The following is a 24,475-nucleotide window of genomic DNA, read 5'->3' on the forward strand; positions in this document are numbered from 1 at the left end:
ATGGCAAGATCTATGTAAGTTGGGGGGGGGGTAGTATTTTTTCTTTGTTGGTATGGTATGTATTTTTGCGTTTTTATGTTGTAAACTCCCCTGTGGTTGTCAGATGAAGGGCGGCATAGGATTTTGATAAATAATGTTTAAAAGAAATTAGAGTAATTGAGAATTGGAGAGAAGTGCAGAACCTGTCTTTTCACCTCAAGGCAAAAGTGAACCCCACCCCCACCCTGGCCTGGGAATTTGGGACAGGCTAAATCATATGAAGCAAATTCGGAGAATTCGCCCTGTCACGACATCTGGCTCCGGCCCCTCGCAGCGACGCGCCTCCGTCCGGGTCCTCCCGCCGCCAGGGGCGCAGCGGGCGCGGTTCCGGCGGCGGAGGGCGGAGATGGAGGAGGCGGAGGAGGGCTGGAGAAAGGCCGTGAAAGGAGCAAAGGCTGGGTCCACCTCGCTGAGCTGCTCGGGCAGCTGCTGCTCCTCGCTGGCGATGGGTAAGGAGCAGAGGAGAAGCGGCGGCGGCCGGGCGTGAGGGGAGTCGGAGGAGCTTGGGCTGGCGGCGGCGAAGGGAAAGGGCTGACGGAGCGTTTCTTCTCCCTCTGGGGAGGGAGGCTGGGTGGGCTCGGCCGCCGTCTGTTATGGGGGAAGCGCCGCCTTCGCTTGCCCCCGCTGTGGGGCGGGTATCCGCGAGGGGCTGAAGCCGCCCCTCGAGCCGCGTCAGGCGAACAACAGGTCTGACCCTCAAGTGTTTCCCTTGCACACGTCTCCGGGGGGGAAAAAGGATGCTGAAAAGTCCATTGGTCTTTAAGGCCGCCGCGAGAAAGTCTCTCGCGGTCCTCTGCCCGCCCCCCAATTTCATTCCGCATCCAGGCCTTTGTGGGGTGGGAGCCCCTCTCTAAGTTCCCTTAGGAACGAAGCCCACCCCGGGCTATTGGTTGCATAGGAGTTAATAGATCGATAGATCTCCTATGAAAATCGGGCAGGCAGTGAAATGGCTTCGCTTTGCACAACGATGTTGATGTTCCTGGTAGTAGCTCCCCATTATTCGCTTGCGCAGTTTCGGTAGCCTCTTAAGTAACTAGCAGCGCCTGCTTTGAATGAAGAAGCCCTGCCGGGAGGAGGCTTCGTGTCATCGTCATTATCTCTCCATTGAGTTTCTGCGAGCCTGTAGGGAGGGCGCGAACTGCTGGCGCCGAGCGGCGCGTGGTGGTGAAGAAGGTAGGGCTGCTTCATTATAGCTTCTTGCGGGTAAGAGTGGTTTACCATCGGCAACGTCACCAGGGGAATCATGTGCAGACGAACGGCCGTCGCGTGTTGAGCTTGGGGAAGGAGAGTCCCGCCGGCCGGCCCCGCCTGCTGCGTCACGCACCCGCTGAGCGTCAGAACGGACCTTTCGCGCAAACCTCGCTAGGCGCGTGGAGGTCCCGGGGAGGGGTATCCTGGACCAATCAGGATGCCCACCCCCTTGTGTGGAGGAACTCTGCATGTGCATCGGTTCTTGCGTGGGACCCTGTCTCAGAATCGCGATTGGCAGGGACTGACAGAGTGGGCAACTCTCTGTTGCTCGCTCTCAGGCGTCCTTTTAACCCCACCCCTGGATTGTGATGCTTGGTGTAGGTATATTGTGGCCAGGTAGCAGCTGCTCTGGGGTCTGATAGATGCAGCCCAATCCTACTCAGAAGTAAGTTCCAGTTTTCAGAGGGGCTTACTTCCAGCTAACAGTGCACAATATTGCAACCGTTATGATGCCAACGTATAAGGGAAGGGAGGAAAAATTACTTTAAAAAGCAGTGGGGACCATGGGTTTTTTCCTGCTAGGGTTATGCTTTTTGCAGTGCTGTAGCTGGGGGGAGGGGGAGGTGGCTACCCTGGTTTTTTGCCCTGGGTGAAACCTCCAGAGGGGCACCATTGAGGCTCCCAAGTCCCAACCTGTGTGTGGGGTGTGTGTGCCAAACTGGGTCTTTGACCCGGATGAAATAAAGCCTAGTTTCGCCCTTGCTTTTTGAACTGGGCCTGATCCTGCTAGACCCAGTGGGGCTTGCAAACAAATTTGGCAAAAATAAGCTTTCCGTCAGCATATGTTAGCTTGCAGAGTCATTGTGGTTAGTTCACTGGAAACATCAGTACATTGCAGTAACAAAAGCAAAATATTCGGCCATCTTAAATGATTTGAAAATGTTGCAGTGCTATTATTTCACATATCTTTTATGGATTTCCATATTAAGAACTTGATGTACCTGGGGTAATGGCAAGCAGTGCTAGATTTTCCAGGCTAAAGTGCTCTCTGCCCTGATTTAGAACAGGACACTTGCCAGTGCTGCGGGTCTACGGAAATATTCTGTTCCTTCAGAGGAAAAGCTCTGTACAGACACACCCTATATTTCATAATATGCTTTTTATCCTATTCTCTTTCCCCCTTTCATTTTTTATGTTTAGTTTTGGACAAGATTGTTGTGTTTTTATCAGTAAAGCAGTATTGAACTATTCTGTTCTCATTGAATAATTTTGCTTTTTTCCCTTTTTAAGCTGTGAAAGACCCCACAGCTGTTGAGCGAACAAATTTATTGAATATGGCCAAACTGAGTATCAAGGGACTCATTGAATCTGCCCTGAGCTTTGGCCGAACCCTTGATTCTGACTATCCACCTCTGCAACAGTTCTTCGTTGTTATGGAGCACTGCCTGAAACATGGCCTTAAAGGTACCAAATGCGTGTTTTAAAAGCGATGATTGTTTGTTTTTCCCAAAGCATATTGACATTTTATTTTGTTATGTAACAAAAGAGTATAATACTAGATTACTCATTCTAGATTAAGGCAAGTTTAGGCATATAGAATTCCCTATACAGTGGTACCTCGGTTTACGAACTTAATCCGTAAACCGAGGCATGCTTTCCCTAATGAGGCCTTCCGCCGCTGGTTCCCTTCCACCTTTCAGATTCCGTTCTTAGACTGACGTCAAGTTCGCAAACCGGGATGCTACTTCCGGTTTTGCAGTGTTCATAAACTGAATCGTTCGTAAACAGGACTGTTCTTAAACTGAGGTACTACTGTATTAGCCGGCCTGCGTTCATCCTCATGGGTCCAGGATGCACACTGTAGACTTCCCTCACCTCAGTCAATCCAAGGGGGAATCTATGTGCTTCCCCACTTGGATTCATTAATATTGATGTGGGCAACTGAAGAAACCCTCTAATTTATTTTACAGGATTTTTTTACTTCTTTGGAGTCCTGCAAGTCCCTGCTATTTCTCTTCTTTGTTGGCTTCCTGGGATATGTAACCTCAACTCGCAGATTCTTCTTTGTTTTACCTTATTTTGTCCTTGGTGTTCTTATAACATTCATTTCACGGTTGGCTGCAATGGTTTTAGAGAATCTTAGGTGCAGTAGATTAAATATGCTGATACTGTATAAGTGTTGAATATTAACCATGCTTACAAATGTTCCTTGCACTCTGATATGGCTTACCTAGAAATAACTTTTATAGTGCCATCTAGATAACAGCTGTATTAAAGTATAAAGCCAAGTTTAAAATGTAAAAATATTATATTTTCCTTCTTCTAGTAAAAAAGTCTTTTCTCAGTTACAATAAAACAATATGGGGTCCTCTGGAGCTTGTGGAGAAGTTGTACCCGGAAGCTGAGGAAATAGCTGCTAGTGTTAGAGACTTGCCTGGTCTCAAGTAAGTTGTGTTGCCAGTAAAGATCTTTTCCATTTTGGACAATAATCCTGGCCAATAGATATTTGTTTTCTGAGCTATTCCTTTTTTAAAAAATAGGACTCCACTAGGACGTGCCCGAGCTTGGTTACGATTGGCACTTATGCAAAAAAAGATGGCTGATTATCTACGATGTCTCATCTTTCAGAAGGAATTGCTTGGGTGAGTCTCCATTCAGATTTTTATAGGGTAAATTAAGGTCAATGCTGTAATTGCTACCAGAATTGTACAGTTATGTTACATTTTACTGTAGCTATTGCTAAGTAATATGACAGTAAAGTTAAAACTTAGGCTCACAACTATTTTTTCTTCACTTGGTTTGCATTTGTGTTGCTTACACAGCAAAACATCTGAGCACCTAATTTTCTTTTGTAACTGAAGTTGAGTTGACTTCCAGTTTCTCTTCTCATTTCCTCTCCACCCCTTGTGCACCCCCAAAATTTGTTCCAGAGGGTCCCTGAACTCTCCAGAGCGGGGGGGGGGGGGCGTGGATTGGGGATTGGAGAAGAAGGGAAAGCCCTGTTGCAGAGCAGATGCCCTTTCATACTATGGTGGACCTTTCCCATGTCATTTTATTTTGTTGGGAAAACTTAGATTCTGTATAAGTTGCCACTTTAGTTGGTATATTCAGTATGTTGCTCTAAACTTTTAACCACCTTGGAGTATTGGTGAAGTCAATCTTTAAAAGATTTGAAAATAAAATAAATTACTGATTGACCAGCAGTTAAAAATTGATTCAAAGTATGTTAAAGTAAGTTACGAAGTTTTTAAAAAAATCATTTTTCAGCGAATTTTATGAATATCATGCACTGATGATGGAAGAAGAAGGAGCAGTTATCGTTGGCTTGCTCGTTGGGTTAAATGTAATTGATGCAAATCTTTGTGTAAAAGGAGAAGACTTGGATTCACAAGTAAGTAGATATAAAGCTATGGTCTCATACTTTTGTCTTAAAGGTGTTTTTTATGAAATGATGGGGGAAATATCAAACTGATGGATCTGAATGCAGAGTATTAAAAGTTGTAATGTGCTTTCTTAAAAGAAAAAAAAAGTTTCTTATTTAGCTTGATGAGTTAAATGGAAAGGCAGTTGGCTATTCCCTAAACAAAACACACTTATTTGCGTTGAAACGCAATTAAAGGCCTGATTAATGAATTGTTTCTTCTGCAGAGGAATAGTGATGGAGCTTACATGAATCGGTTCCTTTATTAGAAAGCTTTTTGGCTTGGTTACAAAAACCATAAAAGTGCAACCTAGCTGCTTGTTTTCCTTTTTGCCTGATTATCCAGAAAGTCTCCAAAGATTGGAAATAGTTCTGTATAAAGCCTTCAGACTCTATTACTGCAGAAGTATAAATCTGTGACTGCTTGAAAGAGGAAATGCATCTGGGTTAGTAATCTTTACCCTAAAAGGGTTGTTGAAACGGGGGGATGGGGGACTGAAGTGCAGATGATGCAGCTTTGAATGAAAGCTTGTCATTACCAATGATGTCAGGCCTGTTGTGCTCATGCTCTCCTACAGTATGTATAAGGTTTCATTGCACATTTCCAGTAACATCAGTGAAGTAAAGACCAAACCCGGTTTTCCTTTTTAAAAATAAAAATACAAAATGTGAATAAATCTATTTCTTCTTAGGTTGGTGTGATTGATTTCTCTATGTATTTAAAGAATGAAGATGATATTGAAAGCAAAGAAAGGTATGTTTTAACATTTCTAATAAACAAGTACATTAAATGCTTTGAAAAGGGTTTTGTGTTTTTCTGCCAGGCTCCCTAAGGGCAGGAAGCAGAAGTGTGAGGTAAAAGGATCAGGGTGGATCAACTTGCTTTGTTTTGCTAGGATCAATGAGAGGACAAATATATGAACATCTGATCCTCTTTTACTGCAACCTCTGCAAACTGAATGCAGATTGACAATCGTGATAATTCCTGCTTCAGACTTCTTAAGTCAAGGCCCCGCTCTTCTGAGTCCCCTTTTCTTTCCTTATTTGTTTTGCCATTTCTCCTCCTGTCAGAGATAGGAAAGTGGATCTGGCCAAGGGGATAGATGAAGAACTGGCCCACCCTCCACAGCCCATGTTGACAGGTGCGTAAGGATGTTTTATGACATCAGGGACGCACTCGGGATTCTTCTTCTCTAGCTTTAGTGTGGTGCCTTTTTCTGTTGCTGTGCAGAGCGACAGGAAAAAGTGCCAAATTCAAGCAGTGGCTGGAAAGAAGAATCAGGAGTGCACCTATAGTGTGACCCCAATTTTTCATTTGGAATTTCACCTAAAAAGTTTTACCGCTTAGCCCACAGGATAGCATCTATTACTTTGTTTCAACCATAGACTTATTATAATTCTATGGACTTTCAAAGATTGACAGACGTGTATTCAACTGATTTCAAATATATTAGAGAATTTACAAGTGCACACATTTTGTTTTTGTTACTAAATCATGTATATTATGCAATAAGAATTACAGTGCTATCTAGTATACTGGCCTGCGTGTTGCTTGTATTGTTTGTTGTGTTAAGTTTGCAACACGGGGGTTTGTTGTTTCTGTTGTTCTGTATTGTTGATGCCTCCTCCCACTCAGCTGCCCTACAGCTGAGGGGGAGACAGTGGGCAGACCATTTGGGGCAGCGCGGAGCCTGCGGGCGCCCAAGCCACCACGTCACTCCCAGGAGAGACGCGTGGCTCGGGCGCACTGCAGGCCCCCCATGAGTGCTGCCCGGCATTTTGTCACCCCCCTCAGTGGTGACACCTGGGGTGCCCCACCCCCACTGCACCCACCTTCCTCCACCCCTGCATATATGGTGTCAGATAAATGTCTAATTAAATACGTTTTCATCACTTTAGAAATGACCATATTGCTGCTATATTGGATCAAAAGAATTATGTTGAAGAACTAAACAGGCAGCTGAAGTAAGTATTTACAGAAGCATCTGTTGAATCCATATAGAGGCATCATCTTTTTAAAAAGTAATTCCAATAAAAACATGCCTTTTCTGGTACAGTAGATGGCACTGAAATCCTTTTAGTTGCATTTGGCTTAGTTTAATGGTTGCATCATATAGCTACTGAAAGGGAGTCTAGAATGAATGAAGCTGTTGGAAGACTAATGTTTCAAGTGTTTTGTCTGTTTAATAGGCTATTCTTTTAAATGTGGGCAAAGTAAGAGGAGTTTATTATTCAAATTAGCATGGTACAAATCCTGAAATTTGATACTTTCAGTCTTGCTGTTCTTTACGAAGGGGACTAAGATTGCAATCCTAAACATATTTTCTTGGGAGTAAGGATATTGCTGTAATTTCCAAGTATTGTGGGAATCATTTGTGTTAAACTGGCATTTTGCACAGGAAGGATGTAACATGCAAAGGCAAACTATATGCAAGCATACTTTTTCAAACACCCATGTACGTTTCTCTTTAATGTATGTGTACATGGATGTTTAAAGTTGTATGTTCATGCATATTTTCCATTCATACTTTTTGTCTTTGGCTTGGAATCACCAGTATAACACTGATGTTTTCTGCAAAAATCATAGCATATAGCACTGCCCTTGTCCCATTGATCTCCATGGGATTTAATTCTGAGTAACTAAAATTAGGACTGCGGTGCAAAAGAGCAATGTTAACCTGTGGGCAAAATTTTACTATTAAGACTTTAAATATTTGTTCTTAGAATGGCATGGGCTTGTTATTAAGTTATAAGAAAAGGCTGCTAGAGCCACTGAGATGAGGTGGTGCTGAGGACTTCTCTAAAGAACAGCAGCAAAAAATATAAATTTCCTGGCTCATGAGAGATGAAAGAAAGAATGAAAGTTAGCAGTTACATAATGGACATTTAGAGTGATAGCAAATGTCATTTCAAGGAACACAAATATGATGATGGCAATAAAATAAAGCTAGTGCATTTATCTTCTTGAAAGATGTATGGTGGAAGATGTGTTTTCCAACTCCATTGATCAGTGGACACCCAAATAGGCACTAGAATGTTAAGTAAATTGCATAGTACTATTTGTACTTGTAGGATTTGATGTGTAATTTTGAATGAGGTTCTCTTTACTATTTTCAGTAGCACAGTCAGCAGTCTCCATACACGCGTTGATTCGCTAGAGAAGTCAAACACTAAACTAATTGAAGAGGTACGGACTTTTAGCAATGCATATGACCAATACTATCTTTCTGTTCTGCCTGTGTGTGTTGAAATATTTTTGTTTTCCTATTATTGTTCACCTGAATCTTTTTGCTTTTTTTGTTCCACTTCTTTCTTAGTTAGCAATAGCCAAAAATAATATAATTAAACTTCAAGAAGAAAATCATCACTTGCGAAGTGAAAATACACTCATCTTAATGAAAACACAGCATCATCTAGAGGTATGAGAGTTCTATTTACAAAGGAAATATAATATGCGGTACAAAGCAATATTAGTAAAGAGGTTGCCTTTGCTTTTTTGTGTGCATGTGCTCTCTCTAAACTGGCTCAAGTAAAATATGATAGGTGAGTGTCCTATCAAAGAGTAGGTAGCAACACAGCCATTGCAGAATCACCGGTAAATTCTGGCATGTTGCACTATCTTGGGCTATTTGACATACTAGAGGACCCTATCATAAATACAAATAACAAACTCATTGTCTGAGTGCCTGTCCTTATGTGGCCAAAATGGGCTCACTAGGCTAAGGGGAAACCAATGATTTGAACAAACTTTGGAGGGAGGAACCTTAAGTTGGGGTGGGGGGTGGACTCCAATAAGAACTGAGCATGCTTAGTGAGTACAGAATGTTGACTTTCAGGGCGAAATAGAAAAGTGGGAGGAGATAGAATGGAGTGGTTGGAAACCTGAACAGGAACATTCCACTCTGATATTTTGTTTCAGATCCTATTTGTTCCTTCAGTTACTGGTGTTCCAACTGTGAGTTCCTTTGCTTATATAGTTGAAACAGCAATACCACCACACAAGAGGAAGGTATCAGTAGGCATGAGGGAACTCCAAGGCTTACAGAAATACAAACATATTTAGGGAAAAAACGCTGCAAAATATCTCAATGAGGGCTAACACATTGCTGTTTTTAGGTGTGTGGCTATGTTTTATTTTTAAGTGTGTACCTCAAAATGTAAAAAGGAGAATGAGATTAACAGATGTTCAGAAGCTTGTGTGTCATATAGATATACTCTTCATCTTTAGAGAGCCAAAATTGACTGCAGCTGCCAGTGAAGCACAAGCTTGTAAAATTTGGGTTTGGCTCCATGTAATATGTGGCATTTCAGGGAGCACTGATTCTGTCAACATGAGATGGGACATGTACAGCTTACTGTGTTTTACTGAGTCAGAGAGTATCATTCTACAATTCCCTTGTCTGTTTCCCCCGCATGAAGATATGCTCTGGGGGAAAGTGATCTAAGCATGAATTCCTTACTTGTAGGTGAACAAGGTGGATGCTGAAGCAGAACTTCAGACATACAAGCACTCCAGACAAAGCCTGGATGACATGTACAATGAAGCACACAGGCAGCTTCGAGAAGAATCACAGTTGAGACAAGTGAGTGTATATCAGATATGCTATGGAGGCAGTGGGAACTTGTATATCCAGAGGCATGTAAGCTGGCTTGTCTTCTATCGCCATATTTTCCCACCTTAATGCATTTGATATCTGTGCACTTCTTTGTATTTTGTAGGATATAGAGAATGAGCTGATGGTTCAAGTTGGTATGAAGCATGAGATAGAACTTGCAATGAAGTTGTTGGAGAAGGATATACATGAAAAACAAGACACTCTTATAAGCCTGCGGCAACAGTTGGAGGAAGTCAAAGGAATAAATGTAGAAATGTACAAAAAGCTACAAGTAAGAACATTATACTGTTTTCAACTGGAAGCTAAACGAAATACAATTTTTAAGCAATACTCTTTCCCCCTCTAGGGATGCCCACCTGTCCTTTTGAGAACTAGCTTTGAATATCAACGGATGACAGTTATTCTTACAGCTGCTTTCTCGGCATAGGAGCAAGGTGACCATCAGGATGAGGAGGCTTTGGCTGATATCCTCTGTTGTCAGCCTGCCAGCAACTGCAGACTCTCACTCATATAACATAACGTACTCTCCTGCCCCTTGCATGATCCCACAAACTCCTCCTGAGATTTGGGAGTCCTCAGGAGAACAGAGGTTGCAATGGGGAGGAAGGGGCAATCCCATTGTGTCGGTGGCAACCCACTCATGCACTGTTGCATGTCATCCTCATTTGCTTCAGACCAGGAGACAGAGCCAACTTAATAACCTTACTGAGGGGAAAGACTTCCATCATCTCTGATTGTTTCTACCTCATAAACTAGAAAGAAAGGCAATAGTGGTTTTAGCCACAAGCCACCCACCACCAAATTGCTTTTAAAGCTCCACTTGTTCTCCTTTTAGTAGCCCTTGGGGGGTATAAGAAAAAGGGAAATTTAGAAAGTTAAACTTATTGTCAATTTCCTTCTCCTGAAGATTGGGCTGCTTACCTGAAAGTAAGTTCCTACTACTGCTGCTGCACATACAGCACTAGCAGCGTGGTGAAGTTTACTTTAGAGAGTTTACTGTCCAAGGCTGGGCAAGAGGAAGCAATTTCGAACGGAGAGGAAAGGAAGAAAAAAAACTACACATCCAGACTGTAGATTTTATTATTGCTCACTTGTTAATACTCAAGTTATATAGTGTTGCAATATAATAATCACTCTTGTATCATAGGTTTCAGATGATGCGCTGAAAGAAAAGAACGAAATCATTGGCAGACTTGAAGATAAAACCAATCAGATTACAGCAACTATGAAGCAGTTGGAGCAAAGGTACAGCATCTTCTTTTATTCTGCTTCTCCACTCCCCCTCAGACTCATTTCTTTTGCTTCAGTTGCCACATTCTCATATAGTAGGCACTGAGATATGACTTTGTTTTGAAGGATCAAAATGTGTTTTTTATGCTGTTTTTAGGTGCTTTGAATGCATATTTTGATTCCCTTATTTTTTTGTGCCTGAGATATCCTATTTGACTCCTTGTTAGCTGTTTCAGAATTTCCAGCCCCCCCTTTGCATATTACATCTATCCAGCAAAGTCCCAAATGATTTCTTACTCATACATTTGAAGCTAAATGTTAAACTAGTTGAGACAATAGGAGATCTGTGCCATGCTCAGCTTAGGGATAAGAAAGGCAGAGGGGACCCCAAGCCAATTCACAAACCCCATCCCATGTCCTCACTCCAGATTTGCAAAATGGTGCTGTCTGCAGCCTTCCAAAAACAGTAGTATGGAAACCATCACAAAAAGGCAAGGAAAAGGGCAGGCCCCCTCTGACCCCCTGCAATTAGAGCACTGTAGTGGTGCTGGTAATGTGTTTGGTGCTGTGCCCTTGAAGATCTTAAAAAAAGCTTTCCTTCACACTGTTTTCTTGATCTAACCTTCTCAAAAGTTTTTGCACCCCAATAAAAATATTTGTTGGCATCCGTCTGCCTCATGAGACAATAGAGCGCACCTCCAGGGGTGAAGTCAAACTGCTGGAGAATCGCAGTACCTGCTGTGACTGCAGAGACCAGTAACTTGTAACTGCTACCTCCCATGTTCTTGCTGTGTTCTTGCAGCACCAAAGTGACTTTTGTGGGATGCAAGCCTGAGCAGTGTGTATGGAGATCCTGGGATAGCCAGACAGCCTCGCCAATGTGGTCCAAAGGACAGCAGAGCAATACGTTTGGCACCAGATTGGCTACAGGAATTGCCGGAAGGAGGCATGCAAGGCTCTATCCCCTGTCTTAGGGACTACTCCAAATTTGTGTAGGATTTACTCCTTAGCAAATTCCTCTCCTAAAGATGTCCTGCAATATACTTTAGGGGATTTCAGTTGGACAAATCATGTAGTGGAATAATTGGCTTCCTCCAGTGCCACAGCCATTTCACCTCCATGGTTGCTTTAAAACTTAACACCACACACATAAAAGAAAACAGGCTTTCGGTTCAGATATTCTTTTGTCTCATCAAGTTAGGCACTTGATGTGTGCAGACTCTTAGAATTATTTGTTGGCCCATATATTCAATTGGAGAAAAATCATTTGGAAATATTCTTCCATTTAAATTAAAAACATTCTTCCATTCTGAGTGTAAGTGTGTAGGGTCGAGTCCCAGAGAATCCTGAAACTACCTACATTTCCTCAATAGCTGGGAACCTTTTGTGGGGGCGGGGGGAGAAGTGTTGTATGTCTTCAGCAGCATCTTCTCCTTCCCCAGCTCAGGAAAAATCACATTTTGAAACAAAAAGAGTTTCAAAAGCAGTTTGTGTTATTGTCATTTTTTAAAATAAAAAAGAAGTAAAAAGTCTTGTAGATGGTGCATGAGACAATGGATGGTTCTAAATTAACTCTGAGGCTATATATATATGTATACTAAAAAAATGACATGTAACATGTAGGCCATTTATTATGAATACAGAAGCATGTTTACATGCTTTACTCTCTTATTTTTTTTAATGGGTAATATCCACTGCTTGTACAATGGGACTTCCAGTTACTTTTCTCCCCTCTCCAGCTCCCCCTTTCCCACCCCAAATCTGCTTTGTGTGATCCTCCACTCCTCCAGAGTATATTTATGGGGCACACGGAGGACTGCAGGGGGCAGGACAGGAAGAAGCTGCCCGCTGCACAATCAGGCACCTGTTTGAGCAATGTTTAATCTCAGATGTTGTTAACATTCATAGCCTCATCATGTGGCTGTTGACATGTCTTGCCATTGTTTTTCTTTTCAGTCTACTTAACAAACAAACAAAACATAATTATGTATTAAAACGTTAGTGGCATGAATATTCTTTTATTGACATCCTTCTTCCTCTTTTTCTTTTTCTTTTCTCCTTTATCCCAACTTCTGTGTTTCTGAATATTTTGTTACCTTTATTTGTCTTTAATTTTTTATCCATTGCACATCTGAAGTGACAAAGAATTGTTAACGCAAACCAGGACTATTGCAATGTCCTTAGTGAAATGTGCCAGCAATGAAGGGCAGCATCAGTACAAGCTTGTTAAAGATATATCATTTTGAAAGATCCTCCATGTGTCTTGAAATAGTTTAATGGAGTAAAATTTGTAGGATTTTTTTTAACCTTGCTTTTAAGCCTATTTGCCCATGTATTTTGGCTTAAATAGGTTATGGATCAGGCTCTAAATGTAGCAAAATAATTTTGGCATTCAAATTGGTCAATGTTTTAACATAGATCTCCGACACTGAACTCACCAACGTATTTTGTTAGATGCCAATTGGAATTAACATTTTTTAAAGAAATTGCAATGTTACAACTTTTGAAATGTTAAATAGAAATCTACTTTAATTTCAGCTAGCATGCTTTTTATTCTATGTTTGGTGAAGTTTGAAGATTAGATGCAGAATGGTTCAGATACTAGCAAAATAAAGTGACAATCTTTTGAGTTACACAGAACTATTTTTTTAAGGCCTGATATTTTGTCCATTTTGAATATCTTACCATAGTATACTTAGATTTGCACAAACTCTACTGTAATAAATGGAGAGTGCACAACAAATAGTACTTGGTGAATTATAGCCACATTTGGCCTTTCTGATGTAGCATCCTCTTCTGTGGAAATGAACAAAAGCACACCTTAACAGGTGTGGGAGCTCAAGAAACAAATTACATTACACCCATCACCAATCCAGACACCACCCCAAAATCTGCCGTATTGGGAGCAAGTACTTAGATTATTTACATGCTCTCATTTACACCATGCACACCATAGTAGACACACAGTTACATTATTTGGTGTGTGTTGTGTTGATTTAACATGGCACTGCTTGTGCCACCTTGATTACAATACTCTTCTTTGTGTTCTGAATTATATCAGACCATTTAGTGCACTGGTTTTCCCATTTTGTAGTGTTGATAGATTTGTGTAGATAAGGAACAGTTAGTTTACAGGGTTTGGGATTTTTTTAAATTTTTTTTTAATAATTCATGCAAAAACACACAAAGGCACAGTCACAGCTCTGTATGTATGAATAAAAAAATCTGTATGGCTCTGCATTGATGGCATCTGTTAATCATGAATACTAAATAAAAAATTTGGATAAATGTATGGATTTATTTTAATATTGTTGTAGTGAGAAAAAGAATTTGGATTTCTTGGCATTGTCTGGGTCTCTCATTTGAGTTTGTGAGTTTACCCCAAGCTTTGTTTTCATTTAGAAATGTTTCTATTTCCCCATTTTTTTTTCTTTTATTTGTCTTCTTCACCCTTTACACCCAAATTCTAGCTTCAGTTTTACCCAAAGTTGATTTGAATTACACCAGATTACAACAAGCAGAGAAGGCTCAAATGGAGGCAGAGAGTGAAGACAAGAAATTTAAGCAAGACTATATGAGTAAATCTGAAAGTCTGCAGAAAGATATTACTCAAAAGGAAAAGCAAGTGTAAGTAAAGTATTTGTGGGGGATAAGATAGCATATATTCTAACATGTGTGTCCCCTCCCCTTTTGAATATCATTAAAGTGGAAAGCTAAATCCAGATGAATTACAGATCAGAAGTTTTAGAGCTGCATGTGTCACCACAGAATGGCTACATGGTGCATGTTGGAAGAACAGACTAAGTAAGCTGATTGTAAATTCATCTGCCTGATCTAGTAGTTTCATAGAATACAGAACTTCTGTGCTGGGATTCAAATACCTGTTTAGACTCATGCAAGGTGTTTGAGCAAGCCAAGTGGACTTTATTTGAACAGCTGAACCTGTTGCCCCATTGCAATCTCCTTTTGAAATTCCCCTAAGTTTGCCATACGGCACAGGAGAACGCTGTTTTGGGTTTGCTTTTAATATCATGCTGCTTTGAGCTCAGGAAACTAGTTTAACTTTGGGGAAATGTTGCCCTGATATGCATACTCACAAGGGCTGTCCTATTAATATTTTTCTGCTATTGAAAACATCATTTTGTTCACATAGCTTGCTCCAAACCAGAAATAAAAAGTCCTAGAAGGTGAGGGAGTGTCTGGGCCTCGTCCAGGACTGAGTGTTCTCTTATTTGGGGAGCAGTCCTCATCTGCTAACTTGCCTAACAATTGGGCATTGTTAGGGCCAAACTGCTCAGTACATGACATAGGCAATTGCACTTTACATATCTGTAATACAATAGCAAGACAGTAGTCCTGACCTGGATTGGGCTTATCATGGCTATTAAAAACAACAACAATGCATGAAACACAGTTACACATTTCACATATTATCTAGTTTGACCCTTGAGCAATCGTGTGCACTCCTCGAGGGCTAGATGCAGCTCTCCCATCACAGTACCCGTTTAAGGTAATTTGAGCTGGATTTATGTATTTATTTTACTTTTAAAATGTATATCCTGCTGTTTTTACCCAAAGCTGCTTGCAATATAATAAAATATACCATCCCCTTAAAACAACACCAGTCAGATAGTAGATAGATATCTAGATCATAAAGAACAACAGAACCATCTTATCCTTATTCTGAAAGCATTCTGTTAAATTCTGTTAAATGCTTTTAACCTGGTTCCAAAGGGAGATTGGGAGGGATTGATGAATCTTGGTGAAGTTTGAATCAGATTTTAAGATTGCCTTCTTCATAACCTTCTTGTCAAATAATAGTTAATTTGCTTATTTTTTTCCTGTCACTTATTTTTGCAGAAGTCTACTACACAGAATAATATAAAACATTTTAAAAGGAAATAAGTAAATCTTTATTATAATTAACACATGTAAAATGTTTACAGTGTTGAATTATATACATTGTACTAATTATTTCATAGTTGTGCAATTGCAGTGGGTCAATTAAAACGTATAATTGTTTGAATTACTTTTTTATATTCTGTATTTCTAGTGGCCAGCTGGAAACAGATTTGAAAATAGAAAGAGAATGGCGACAAACTATGGAAGAAGACCTTAAAAGGGAAAAAGAAACATCATCTTCCTTGAAGACAGAGACCCAACAAATCATTACTCTTAAAAAAGTAAATTGTGCAGCAAAATTTCATAAAATTTTACTGATTATGTAAGCTGTACTTTCATCGTTATCCCATGAAGCTGTATGCAAGTGCTCAGAGATCTGGAGGTTCTTTCTTCCGAGGTAGAAGTACTGTTGGTTGGTCTTAAGAGATCATTATCATTACAGGAGATAAATAAGCCATCCCATACACTCAGATTACAAGGAAGCATGGTGAACAGGAAGTGTAAATTATACTTCCTGTTTGCTCAGCTATTGCTAAATCCAAAGCCACTGTGATATACAGTGGACTAAAGAGGTTTTAAGATTGTATCAGTTGAGACTTGCATATGAAACGTATTTCATTGAATTCAAATCTTATTGCATCCCAAGAATGGGGAAACCAAAATTGATTAAAGCCATTTGCTAGACATACCCATTAGAACGCTTGGTATACAGTGGTGCCCCGCAAGACGAATGCCTCGCAAGACGAAAAACTCGCTAGACGAAAGGGTTTTTCGTTTTTTGAGCTGCTTCGCAAGACGATTTTCCCTATGGGCTTGCTTCGCAAGACGGAAACGTCTTGCAAGTTTGTTTCCTTTTTCTTAACACTGTTAATACAGTTGCGACTTGACTTCGAGGAGCAACTCATAGAACGCGGTGTGGTAGCCTTTTTTGAGGTTTTTAAAGACTTTGGTGATTTTTGAAGCTTTTCCAAAACTTTCCCGACACTGTGCTTCGCAAGACGAAAAAAATCGCAAGACGACAAAACTCGCGGAACGAATTAATTTCGTCTTGCGAGGCACCACTGTATACAGATATACTTTTAAACAGGATTCACCATGGTGCTTTTCTCACACAGTATGAGCCTAACTTCCCCTGCCTTTGCAAATCCTTTCAACAAATCTACCTATCAACAAATCAAATGCCGATTCCAAGTGTATTTTTTCTTCCCTGATCCTCCCAGTCTTCAGGACAACTCTTTCCTCCCCCCTACTCCCTCATCAAGCACAGCATGAAAGCCTTTTAATTTAAACATTAGTTTTTGCATTCCTACCACTACATAAAACCAAGTTTATAAAGCGTTGCAACACTACTCCGGCAGTAGGATGAGTGAGTTTGTAATGTTACAAACACCAACAATCAGCACAGTGTTTTCAGCCTGTTTCTGCTACTAACTGAGAGGACTGTTTCCCCCTAATCTTGGACAAGCTTGTATGACAATGGGAGCATGATTCCTATGTAGCTCAACTTCCTGTACGTCAGCACCCTTAAAATAAAATAACTGTAATCCCTGTCTTTTGGCTATGGTGGTTGAAGCTGGTGGGAGCTGGGAGCCCAACAACAACTAAAATGCCACAGGTTGCCCATCCCTGATGTAATTAATTCCAGTTTTTAAAGCCAGCCCAAATAGAAATGTTTTACAACTCTTCTGAGAAGCTATTGACAGTGTTAATGTTTTCTTTGTCTTTCAGGAGTTCCTAAAATTACAAGAAAAGAACAAGCAGTTGAAAAATCTATGCCATGATCAAGAAGAAGCTCTCCAAGAACTGGCTGGCAAACTTAGCGAGTAATTTGTCTTTTTCTTTTCTTGCACACAACTAATGAAAACAAAGACTGGTTCATGTGCATATGTTTCACCTTTAACTTCCTCCAGCCCAGCTACTTAAGGCTTTAAAATTATTTAAGTACTTTAAGTCTCGTAGCAGCTTCAACCCTACAAAGCATTTTAAGTCTCAGCTAGCAGAATCCAGTGGCTCCTTTGCCTTGGTCAGTTGCCTGAGAAGAGAAGGCTAACACTTAGAATTGTAGAGTTGGAAGGGACCCTGAGGATCATCAAGTCCAACCCCCTGCAATACAACCTTGGCATTATCAGCACCATGCTCTAACCAACTGAGCTATCCTGCCTAACAAATACAGTAATACCTCCACGAACATCCGCCCCGTCTACCGTCCATTTCGGCGAATGTCCATGGCAAACCCAGAAGTACCGGAACAGGTTACATCTGGGTTTGCCGCATGCGCAGAAGCGCAAACCGCTCCGCACGCATGCACAGAGCAGTGCTTTGTCGAGTGTCCCTTTCGTCGAGCATCTGGGGCTCGAGAACGGATCCCAGACTCAAAACAAGGTACCACTGTATAACCATTTGGCTGATGTACTTCCTGTGCTTTTCGTATAGATTAGTGCTGGAGTAAGTCAGGGTTGGGAAACCTGTGGCCCTCCAGATGTACCACAGCTTCCATCATTCCTGACTATTGGCCATATTGGCCAGGGCGTGATGGGAGTTGGAAGTCCAAAAACATCTGGAGGATCACAAGTTGCTTAACCCCAGTGTAGGTTTTCTCCTTTTTCCACTTGGAAGGATATTCTGTTTCATCAGTGTCTCGTAAACAAGCCTTTGTTTCACATTGCTGCCAGATTACGACTTTACCAATGGCTAAGCCACCAAACAAAACCTTTCTTGCCAGTTAACAGAAGTTCTTACCATCCAGCAAAGGCTTTGACCTTCATTAGCAAGTAAGTGCCAAGGTTTCTTACAGAGAGGATTTCTTTGCATCTCGGAAAAGCCACTGAAAAACAGCAGCTGTAGACTCTTTCAGGGAGATAAAACCAAAGCCAATTGCTGTAAAGGCTCTGCTTCTCATTGGAAGTATCCTCTCTTTCTCATCTACAAATCATAAACAGATGCAGGGCTTATATGGGATTGTGTCTTTCATTGCCCAGCACGGGTATAGATCCCACATGAGTCCTGTGTCTGGATAGGGGTATGTGAAATGAACATGACTTACTTTTCTAGTAACGATAGATTTCAATTCTAGAAATGTTTTTTGAGGTCCAGGTGTGAAAATTGGGAACCAATGAAACATAAGTTGTCTTGTAAATGAAGGCCTTCTGCAAATTTTTCCTACCCTCTTGAGCACATCTTCCTTACAGGGAGGTGCATGGAGGCAGAAGTGAAGGAAGTTGGAGAAAATGGGGAGAAAGGCAAGGTGTTTGTGTTGAAAGAGTATATGTCTACAGATACATGTTGGGTTGAAGGAAGTGTGGACTTCTACACACTTCCTTCAATCCAGCCATGTTTATCCCCCCTGAAAACAGGTGCATTTAATTATTCACACTATTATTCACATATCTTCTCTTTAGATCAAAGCTTAAAATAGAAGATATAAAAGAAGCAAATAAAACATTGCAGGTTAGTAATTTGGAAGGTGGGGAGGGGCATCCAGACTAATTCTTCTATTCATTTCAGACATTCTGTATTATATACTTCACTCCAATCTATAAGCTAACGGGTAGTTAACCTTTCAAATTATAGTGTAAATTTTAACCATTAACCATTAGTATTTATAGTTTCACTGGGCCTGTCTATTCTGTCGGTGTGCTTCATTTCCTAGCTATAAATTATTGTGGTTTTAATCAGTAAATTATAATGTAACTCTACATCATTCCACATACATCATGTATCAACAAAATACATGTCAGTGTTTAATAGTCTAAATCAGGTATCTTAAACTTCTTCAGACCCAGGACCCTCTTCTAACTCAAACATGCATTTGGGGACCCATTTCTTAATCTGGTGGTAGTGCGCCTGTTGTGACCCAGCTTGGATCAGGCTGTGACCCTGATCAGTTGAAGACCAGCGGTCTAAGTGGAGTCCACTCTCTTTTATTTTCTCATATCAGTATCAGCTATTGAATCTGAAAGATGGTCTTAATTTGAGACCATAAGAATTATAAAGTTACAGACTTCCTCCTTTCTTCTCAGTAACCCACAGCCTTAGACTCTCACATATTTTGAAAAGCCACAAGCCAATAGACAGACCCACTTTCAGCCTCTAGCAGTCAGTATTTTCATTTTCACCACTACTAACAAATTAAAGAGTATCAAGACTGAAGCAATTTCTTGATAAAGGCCCTGTGTCCTAGCAGAACTACTGGTGGATCATTCACTGGTTCAACAGCTACAGTGCCTCGAGGTCACCTGCCAGAATTTATCCACCATAGATTACACCTACCGTTTACAACAAAATTCCTGTATTATGCTGACATCTCCAGGCTTGGAGACACCCCCCCTTTTATGGTCAAGGTGTGCTCTGTAAGATGACTTTTTAGTGATTTTCAGTTTTAAGAGACAGGAAGAATCACAAACTCATCTTTCAAGAACATTGTAGGGAGGCTCCCAAATTCTAGTTTTATTTTGTTCTAACGCTCGCTTAGTTTGTGATCTTGATAATCACTTGTGCTTAATTTTCTGCTTGGCTATGATGCTGTACCCATTAACCTGAAAATAGTAGGACTTATTTCTGAGTAGTCATGTATAGGATTGCACTGTTAGGAGTGGTAGGTTTCAAACTCTGTCCTTTGGGGTTCCACAACAGCAGGATCTACAAGGGCAGACAAGTTGCCTGAAAGACGGCTTATCCATCCATACCCATCTTTCCATACAGTGTGCATCTACATTTCATGTTCTGTGGTATCCTGCTCAGTGCCTTAATCTGTGTGTCCTACTGTGCTCCTTAGGATCCTCTCTAATGTGCAGGGCGTTGGCCACAGATGCATTGATGTGAGAGATTTCTTGATGGTAGGCTGGGTAAGAAGTTGGAACTAACATGAGTTGCCTCTTGTACTATCCTGAGGAATGTTGTCCTTTTGTATACCTGAATGGCAACTGTCATTTATGATTAGATAAATTGTATGTATGGTACCTGTTCTATTCAGAGAACATTTTTTCTCCCCACTAGGGACAGGTCTGGCTAAAAGACAAAGAAGCAACACACTGCAAATTATGTGAAAAGGAGTTTTCGCTTTCCAGAAGGAGGGTGAGCATGCATGAAAAGCTTCATTGGCTTTCATCCACTAACAACAAGTTCTGTATCCAAGTTCTGTTATTTACCAATACTTAATATTCACATTTTTATTTATGCATGTGCACTAAACCTCATCAATCACTATCAGTTAAAAAAACAAAAAAATACTATTTTCATAGTTAACCCCACAGATCATTTGGTTCAAACTAAATCCTTTTTGTTGTTACAAATATTGCAACAAATAGCACAAACTCTGATCCAATAATAGAATGTTCAGGTAACCACTAAACTTGATTATTTTCCATTCATAATGACCAAGTCACTGGCTGACATGATCCCTCCTCACATAAAACGTGAAATTTAGCTTCTAGGGGGTGTGGGAGAGAGCGAGAAACAAATATATAGATGTATGTAAATGTTTAATTGTAGCTGATTACTCTTTATTTACTTCATAAACTGTTGATTTCAAAATCTCCTTTGGGTTTCTTTTCCCCACCCCTACCCATCTTGATTTAGCATCACTGTAGAAACTGTGGCGAAATTTTCTGTAATGCCTGCTCTGACAACGAACTGCCTTTGCCATCTTCGCCAAAGCCTGTAAGGGTTTGTGATTCCTGCCATGCACTGCTCATACAGAGGTGTTCTTCCAGTGTGCCGTAAGAGTCATCTACAAAAGATTTCTAAAATGTTGTTACTTCACTACAGTGGTAAGAGCTGTAACCTAACAGTATAAACTCCTGCAGCGCTGGCCAATGCTTTTGTATTGTCAAAATCTAAACAGCCAATCTTAAATCTTTGTGCCATTGTGATATTCCTGCAGTGGCAGCATGTCATATTATGTGAGGTTCTGCTAATGCAGCAATTGATATGCCTGATTTTACAAATGCATCTGCTTGTGCAACACACTTTATTGTTCATCGTAAAGGATATAGGCAGAATGTTTTGTATTCCCAGCATTTGCCATTTTGTCATGCAGATGGACCATTCCAGGACCAAGTGCAGAGTTTTGCAGTTTCAGATTATTTTTAAAAGGTTCTTAGTTTGGGAACAGGTTGGCAGGGGACACTGTAGCTTAGAAGTCAGAGGAGCTGGGGTTGAGGTTCAGCATCTTGTGCAGCTTTGTATGTTTCATGGCCCTCCCCACAAAAGCCATTTAAATGCAGAATTGGGAAGATTACATATAAGTAAATGCAGCTACTTCATATATTTATGGTGACATAAATTGGCTTTCTTGGACATTATCCCTAGATGTAAGATTAAGTTTCCAGCCTTGTTAGTGCAGCAGTTTCAATATGCATGTGGTAGCTTAGCTAAAAGAATGAGAAGGCAAGCAGGTTTTTTGCATCACTGGACTTCCTGAAAGAACTTTGTCAGGCAGGTCTTTAAGTACTTTGTCTGAAACTACCTGACTTGCATATTGTGCACAGGGCTTTTGAAGAGGAACTAGCAGAAGGCAGGCCAGGTGAGGAACGGAAAGAATATCCTGAGGGGGATCATGGAATGTGTGTAGTGCTTTCATCATAACCTCTGTTTTGAGGTTCATGTGTGATAAAACTTGTTAGGGATTTCAGAAAGAAGTTCTTTAATTATCCCCATGGAATGCTGTAGAACAGCAGTTATAAAATGTATTAAATAAATACTGTGTGGAAGAGTAGTTAAAGGATACTGGCCAACTTGATACTTGCTTTTTTCTTTACTCTGTCAGAAATAAGATCTTTTTTAACTAAATGGCCTGAAAAATAATACAAATCAGCAAAGTTAAGAGTTCTCTATATATTTCCACCAGACTGCCTTAAGTTGGGGCATGAGGAAATGATATATACAGAAAAATTGGGGTAATTAAGAGATTTGTATTGCTGAAGTTCAGTTGATAACACTACACTGTATACATTAGATGATTTTCTAAAAGGTATAAAACTTAAAGCAGAATTAAGAATACCTACACAATAAAACATGCTTTAAGTACTCCTTTTAAAAACAAGTCTAGCTGAACATGTTACTGTAATTTGTGACTGTACTTAGTAAGTTCACATGCACACAGAAACTTAAAAGAGGCTTTTCATACAAGGTAGAATTTGTACCTTGAAGGGCATATTATATACTTATGCCTAATTACTAATTCTGTTTACAAGCAAACCACCTATTCTCATTAACCTTTGAGACAGGAAATGACTTGTTAGACTAACAAGCATAGCAAACCTGTGTGCTAAACGTAATAAAACGCATCAATACAAGCCCTGGATGGGATTATTTGTGCCATTTGATTTGATATGTACATCTGGTACAGCTGGAATAGAGGGAAAACATTAAATTCACCCTTTGTTTGAGATTTTTTTATCTTCAAGATAGACCCCTGCACAAAACTAAGCCTAAAGAGGAAATGGTGGTGGCAGTGACAGCAAGCAGCCTTGTTGAGCTGCAAAGGGGGCATTTTTGTGTCTTCAGCACTTGAGTACCACAAATTTAAGATCATCAGGAGGCCTTCACTTGCTTTAACCTGGGAAGAGGTATCCTGACAGGAAAATACTCGTTCATCTTCTTTCTTTGGAACGGCTTCTGTATCTTCAGCAGTATATAGGGAAATTCAGCAGCTGAAACAGTATCCTCTGCTGTCAATTTCACCATGAAGGTGTACTGTGTACGCTGAATTTTTGTATGCCATATAAGAGTTATTAATGTACAGGATTCCTATGCAGCCTGTTTAGTCCTATACTAGTGGTATTCCTCAAAGTTGACCCTAAACCTACTCTCAATTCCCATCAGGTACAGAAAGCACAACAAAAGAACCACAACACTACAAAGTTCTGATTACTAGCCACTTACTCAAACTGCAGTTAGCTTGGAATGTATTTAACATGTTTAGTTCAAAAGGGCAACTTTTCCATCAGCCTTCTAGCTAACCTGTTTCAGAGATGGAAGCCTATGGCCATTTGATAAGATTCTGAGAAATATGTTGTGCCTAATCCCAAAGTTTTATTAATTTCCAAACTATTTGATAGTATTTCAAGACTGGAACGCATCCACAAAAAAGGTAGGCAAGAAATGCCCTGTGTTTTTGATACTAGAAAGCTGTTCTATTTGACAGAAATTCCTTTTCTTCCAGGGTCTGTCCATATTTACCTAATGGTAAATTAAAAATACACTAACAGTGCCGAACTGACAAATTTTAGTGCTTAGAATGAGTACCATAAATTTAAGATAATCAAATAGCCTTTTCTTGCTTTAACCTTAGAACTATTTCTTCCACACAAAAAACCCCATAGATTTTAGTGGCATTGAGAATCCATTTTCAAACTCACAGCACCCACCATAAGTTACTTTTCCATTCCAATTAGCACTAGTATGGCAGATGTGATGTACTGACTACTTGCTGGGATCTTAATGGACAGGTTTTTTTAACGTCTTAATAACCTGCTCATCCTCAGTTTTTGTCATGATGTTTGGGTCAAAGAGGCTATGAGACAAACTCACCCTAGTAGAAACAGAGATTAGACTTGCCTTTTTTCAACAAAATTTCTATCATTCCTGCCACTAGAGATTTAGCTATTTCAGAACAAGCTTTCAATATCAATGGTGCATGTGTGCCAAGAATTTATTGACTAGTACAGCTTTTGTAAGTTTTAACATGACATTTTTGTAACTTTAAATACGAATGTTCGTAATCTTGTGGTTTGGACAAATTAAATATTTGAGAAATTTTCAGCAGGCCTTGGAATGAATACAGAGTTCATTATTTATCTTGTGTGTAACTACTGTTACTCTGAGGCAGCTAGTATACCTAGAATAATTGTCAGTTAATCATAAGGACCTATGTATACATTTGCATTAATCACTGGCTGTGTTGGCTACGGCTGATGGTATTTGGGAGTCCACAAACTTCTGGAAGGCCACAGATTTTACTGAACTACCAAGGGTTCCCTGCAGCTGATTTAGGGTGAACATCTATACTGAGAAAAAGTCTTGGCTCTGACACACCATTTAAGCATTTTGATTGAACTAGTTAACAATTCTCTTT

At 40.3% G+C, this 24,475-nt stretch overlaps 1 protein-coding gene across 4 annotated transcripts; it reads left to right on the plus strand.

The window, feature by feature from the left end:
* Positions 1 to 329: 329 nt before the first annotated feature.
* Positions 330 to 24,171, plus strand: RUFY2 (RUN and FYVE domain containing 2). Of its 4 annotated transcripts, none has more exons than XR_013986145.1 (18): positions 330 to 488; positions 2,521 to 2,694; positions 3,557 to 3,674; positions 3,771 to 3,872; positions 4,498 to 4,621; positions 5,344 to 5,405; positions 6,551 to 6,616; positions 7,769 to 7,838; positions 7,969 to 8,070; positions 9,118 to 9,234; positions 9,371 to 9,538; positions 10,415 to 10,512; positions 14,005 to 14,124; positions 15,551 to 15,680; positions 17,128 to 17,222; positions 18,798 to 18,846; positions 20,174 to 20,472; positions 20,977 to 21,048. XR_013986145.1 is itself a non-coding variant. In XM_081004962.1 (18 exons), exons 1-18 carry the CDS (start codon positions 386 to 388, stop codon positions 21,118 to 21,120), a joined length of 1,920 nt encoding a protein of 639 aa, XP_080861088.1. In that variant the 5' UTR covers positions 330 to 385; the 3' UTR covers positions 21,121 to 24,171. The 4 variants fall into 4 exon arrangements, 2 of the variants coding, with proteins under 2 accessions (XP_080861088.1, XP_080861089.1); XR_013986146.1 differs by lacking the exon at positions 20,977 to 21,048 and having other exon boundaries at positions 20,174 to 20,243; positions 20,395 to 20,470; XM_081004962.1 differs by having other exon boundaries at positions 20,395 to 20,472; positions 20,977 to 24,171.
* Positions 24,172 to 24,475: the final 304 nt, after the last annotated feature.

Source organism: Podarcis pityusensis (genome assembly GCF_964106645.2).
Source record: "Podarcis pityusensis genome assembly, chromosome: 5".
Lineage (NCBI taxonomy): Eukaryota > Metazoa > Chordata > Lepidosauria > Squamata > Lacertidae > Podarcis > Podarcis pityusensis.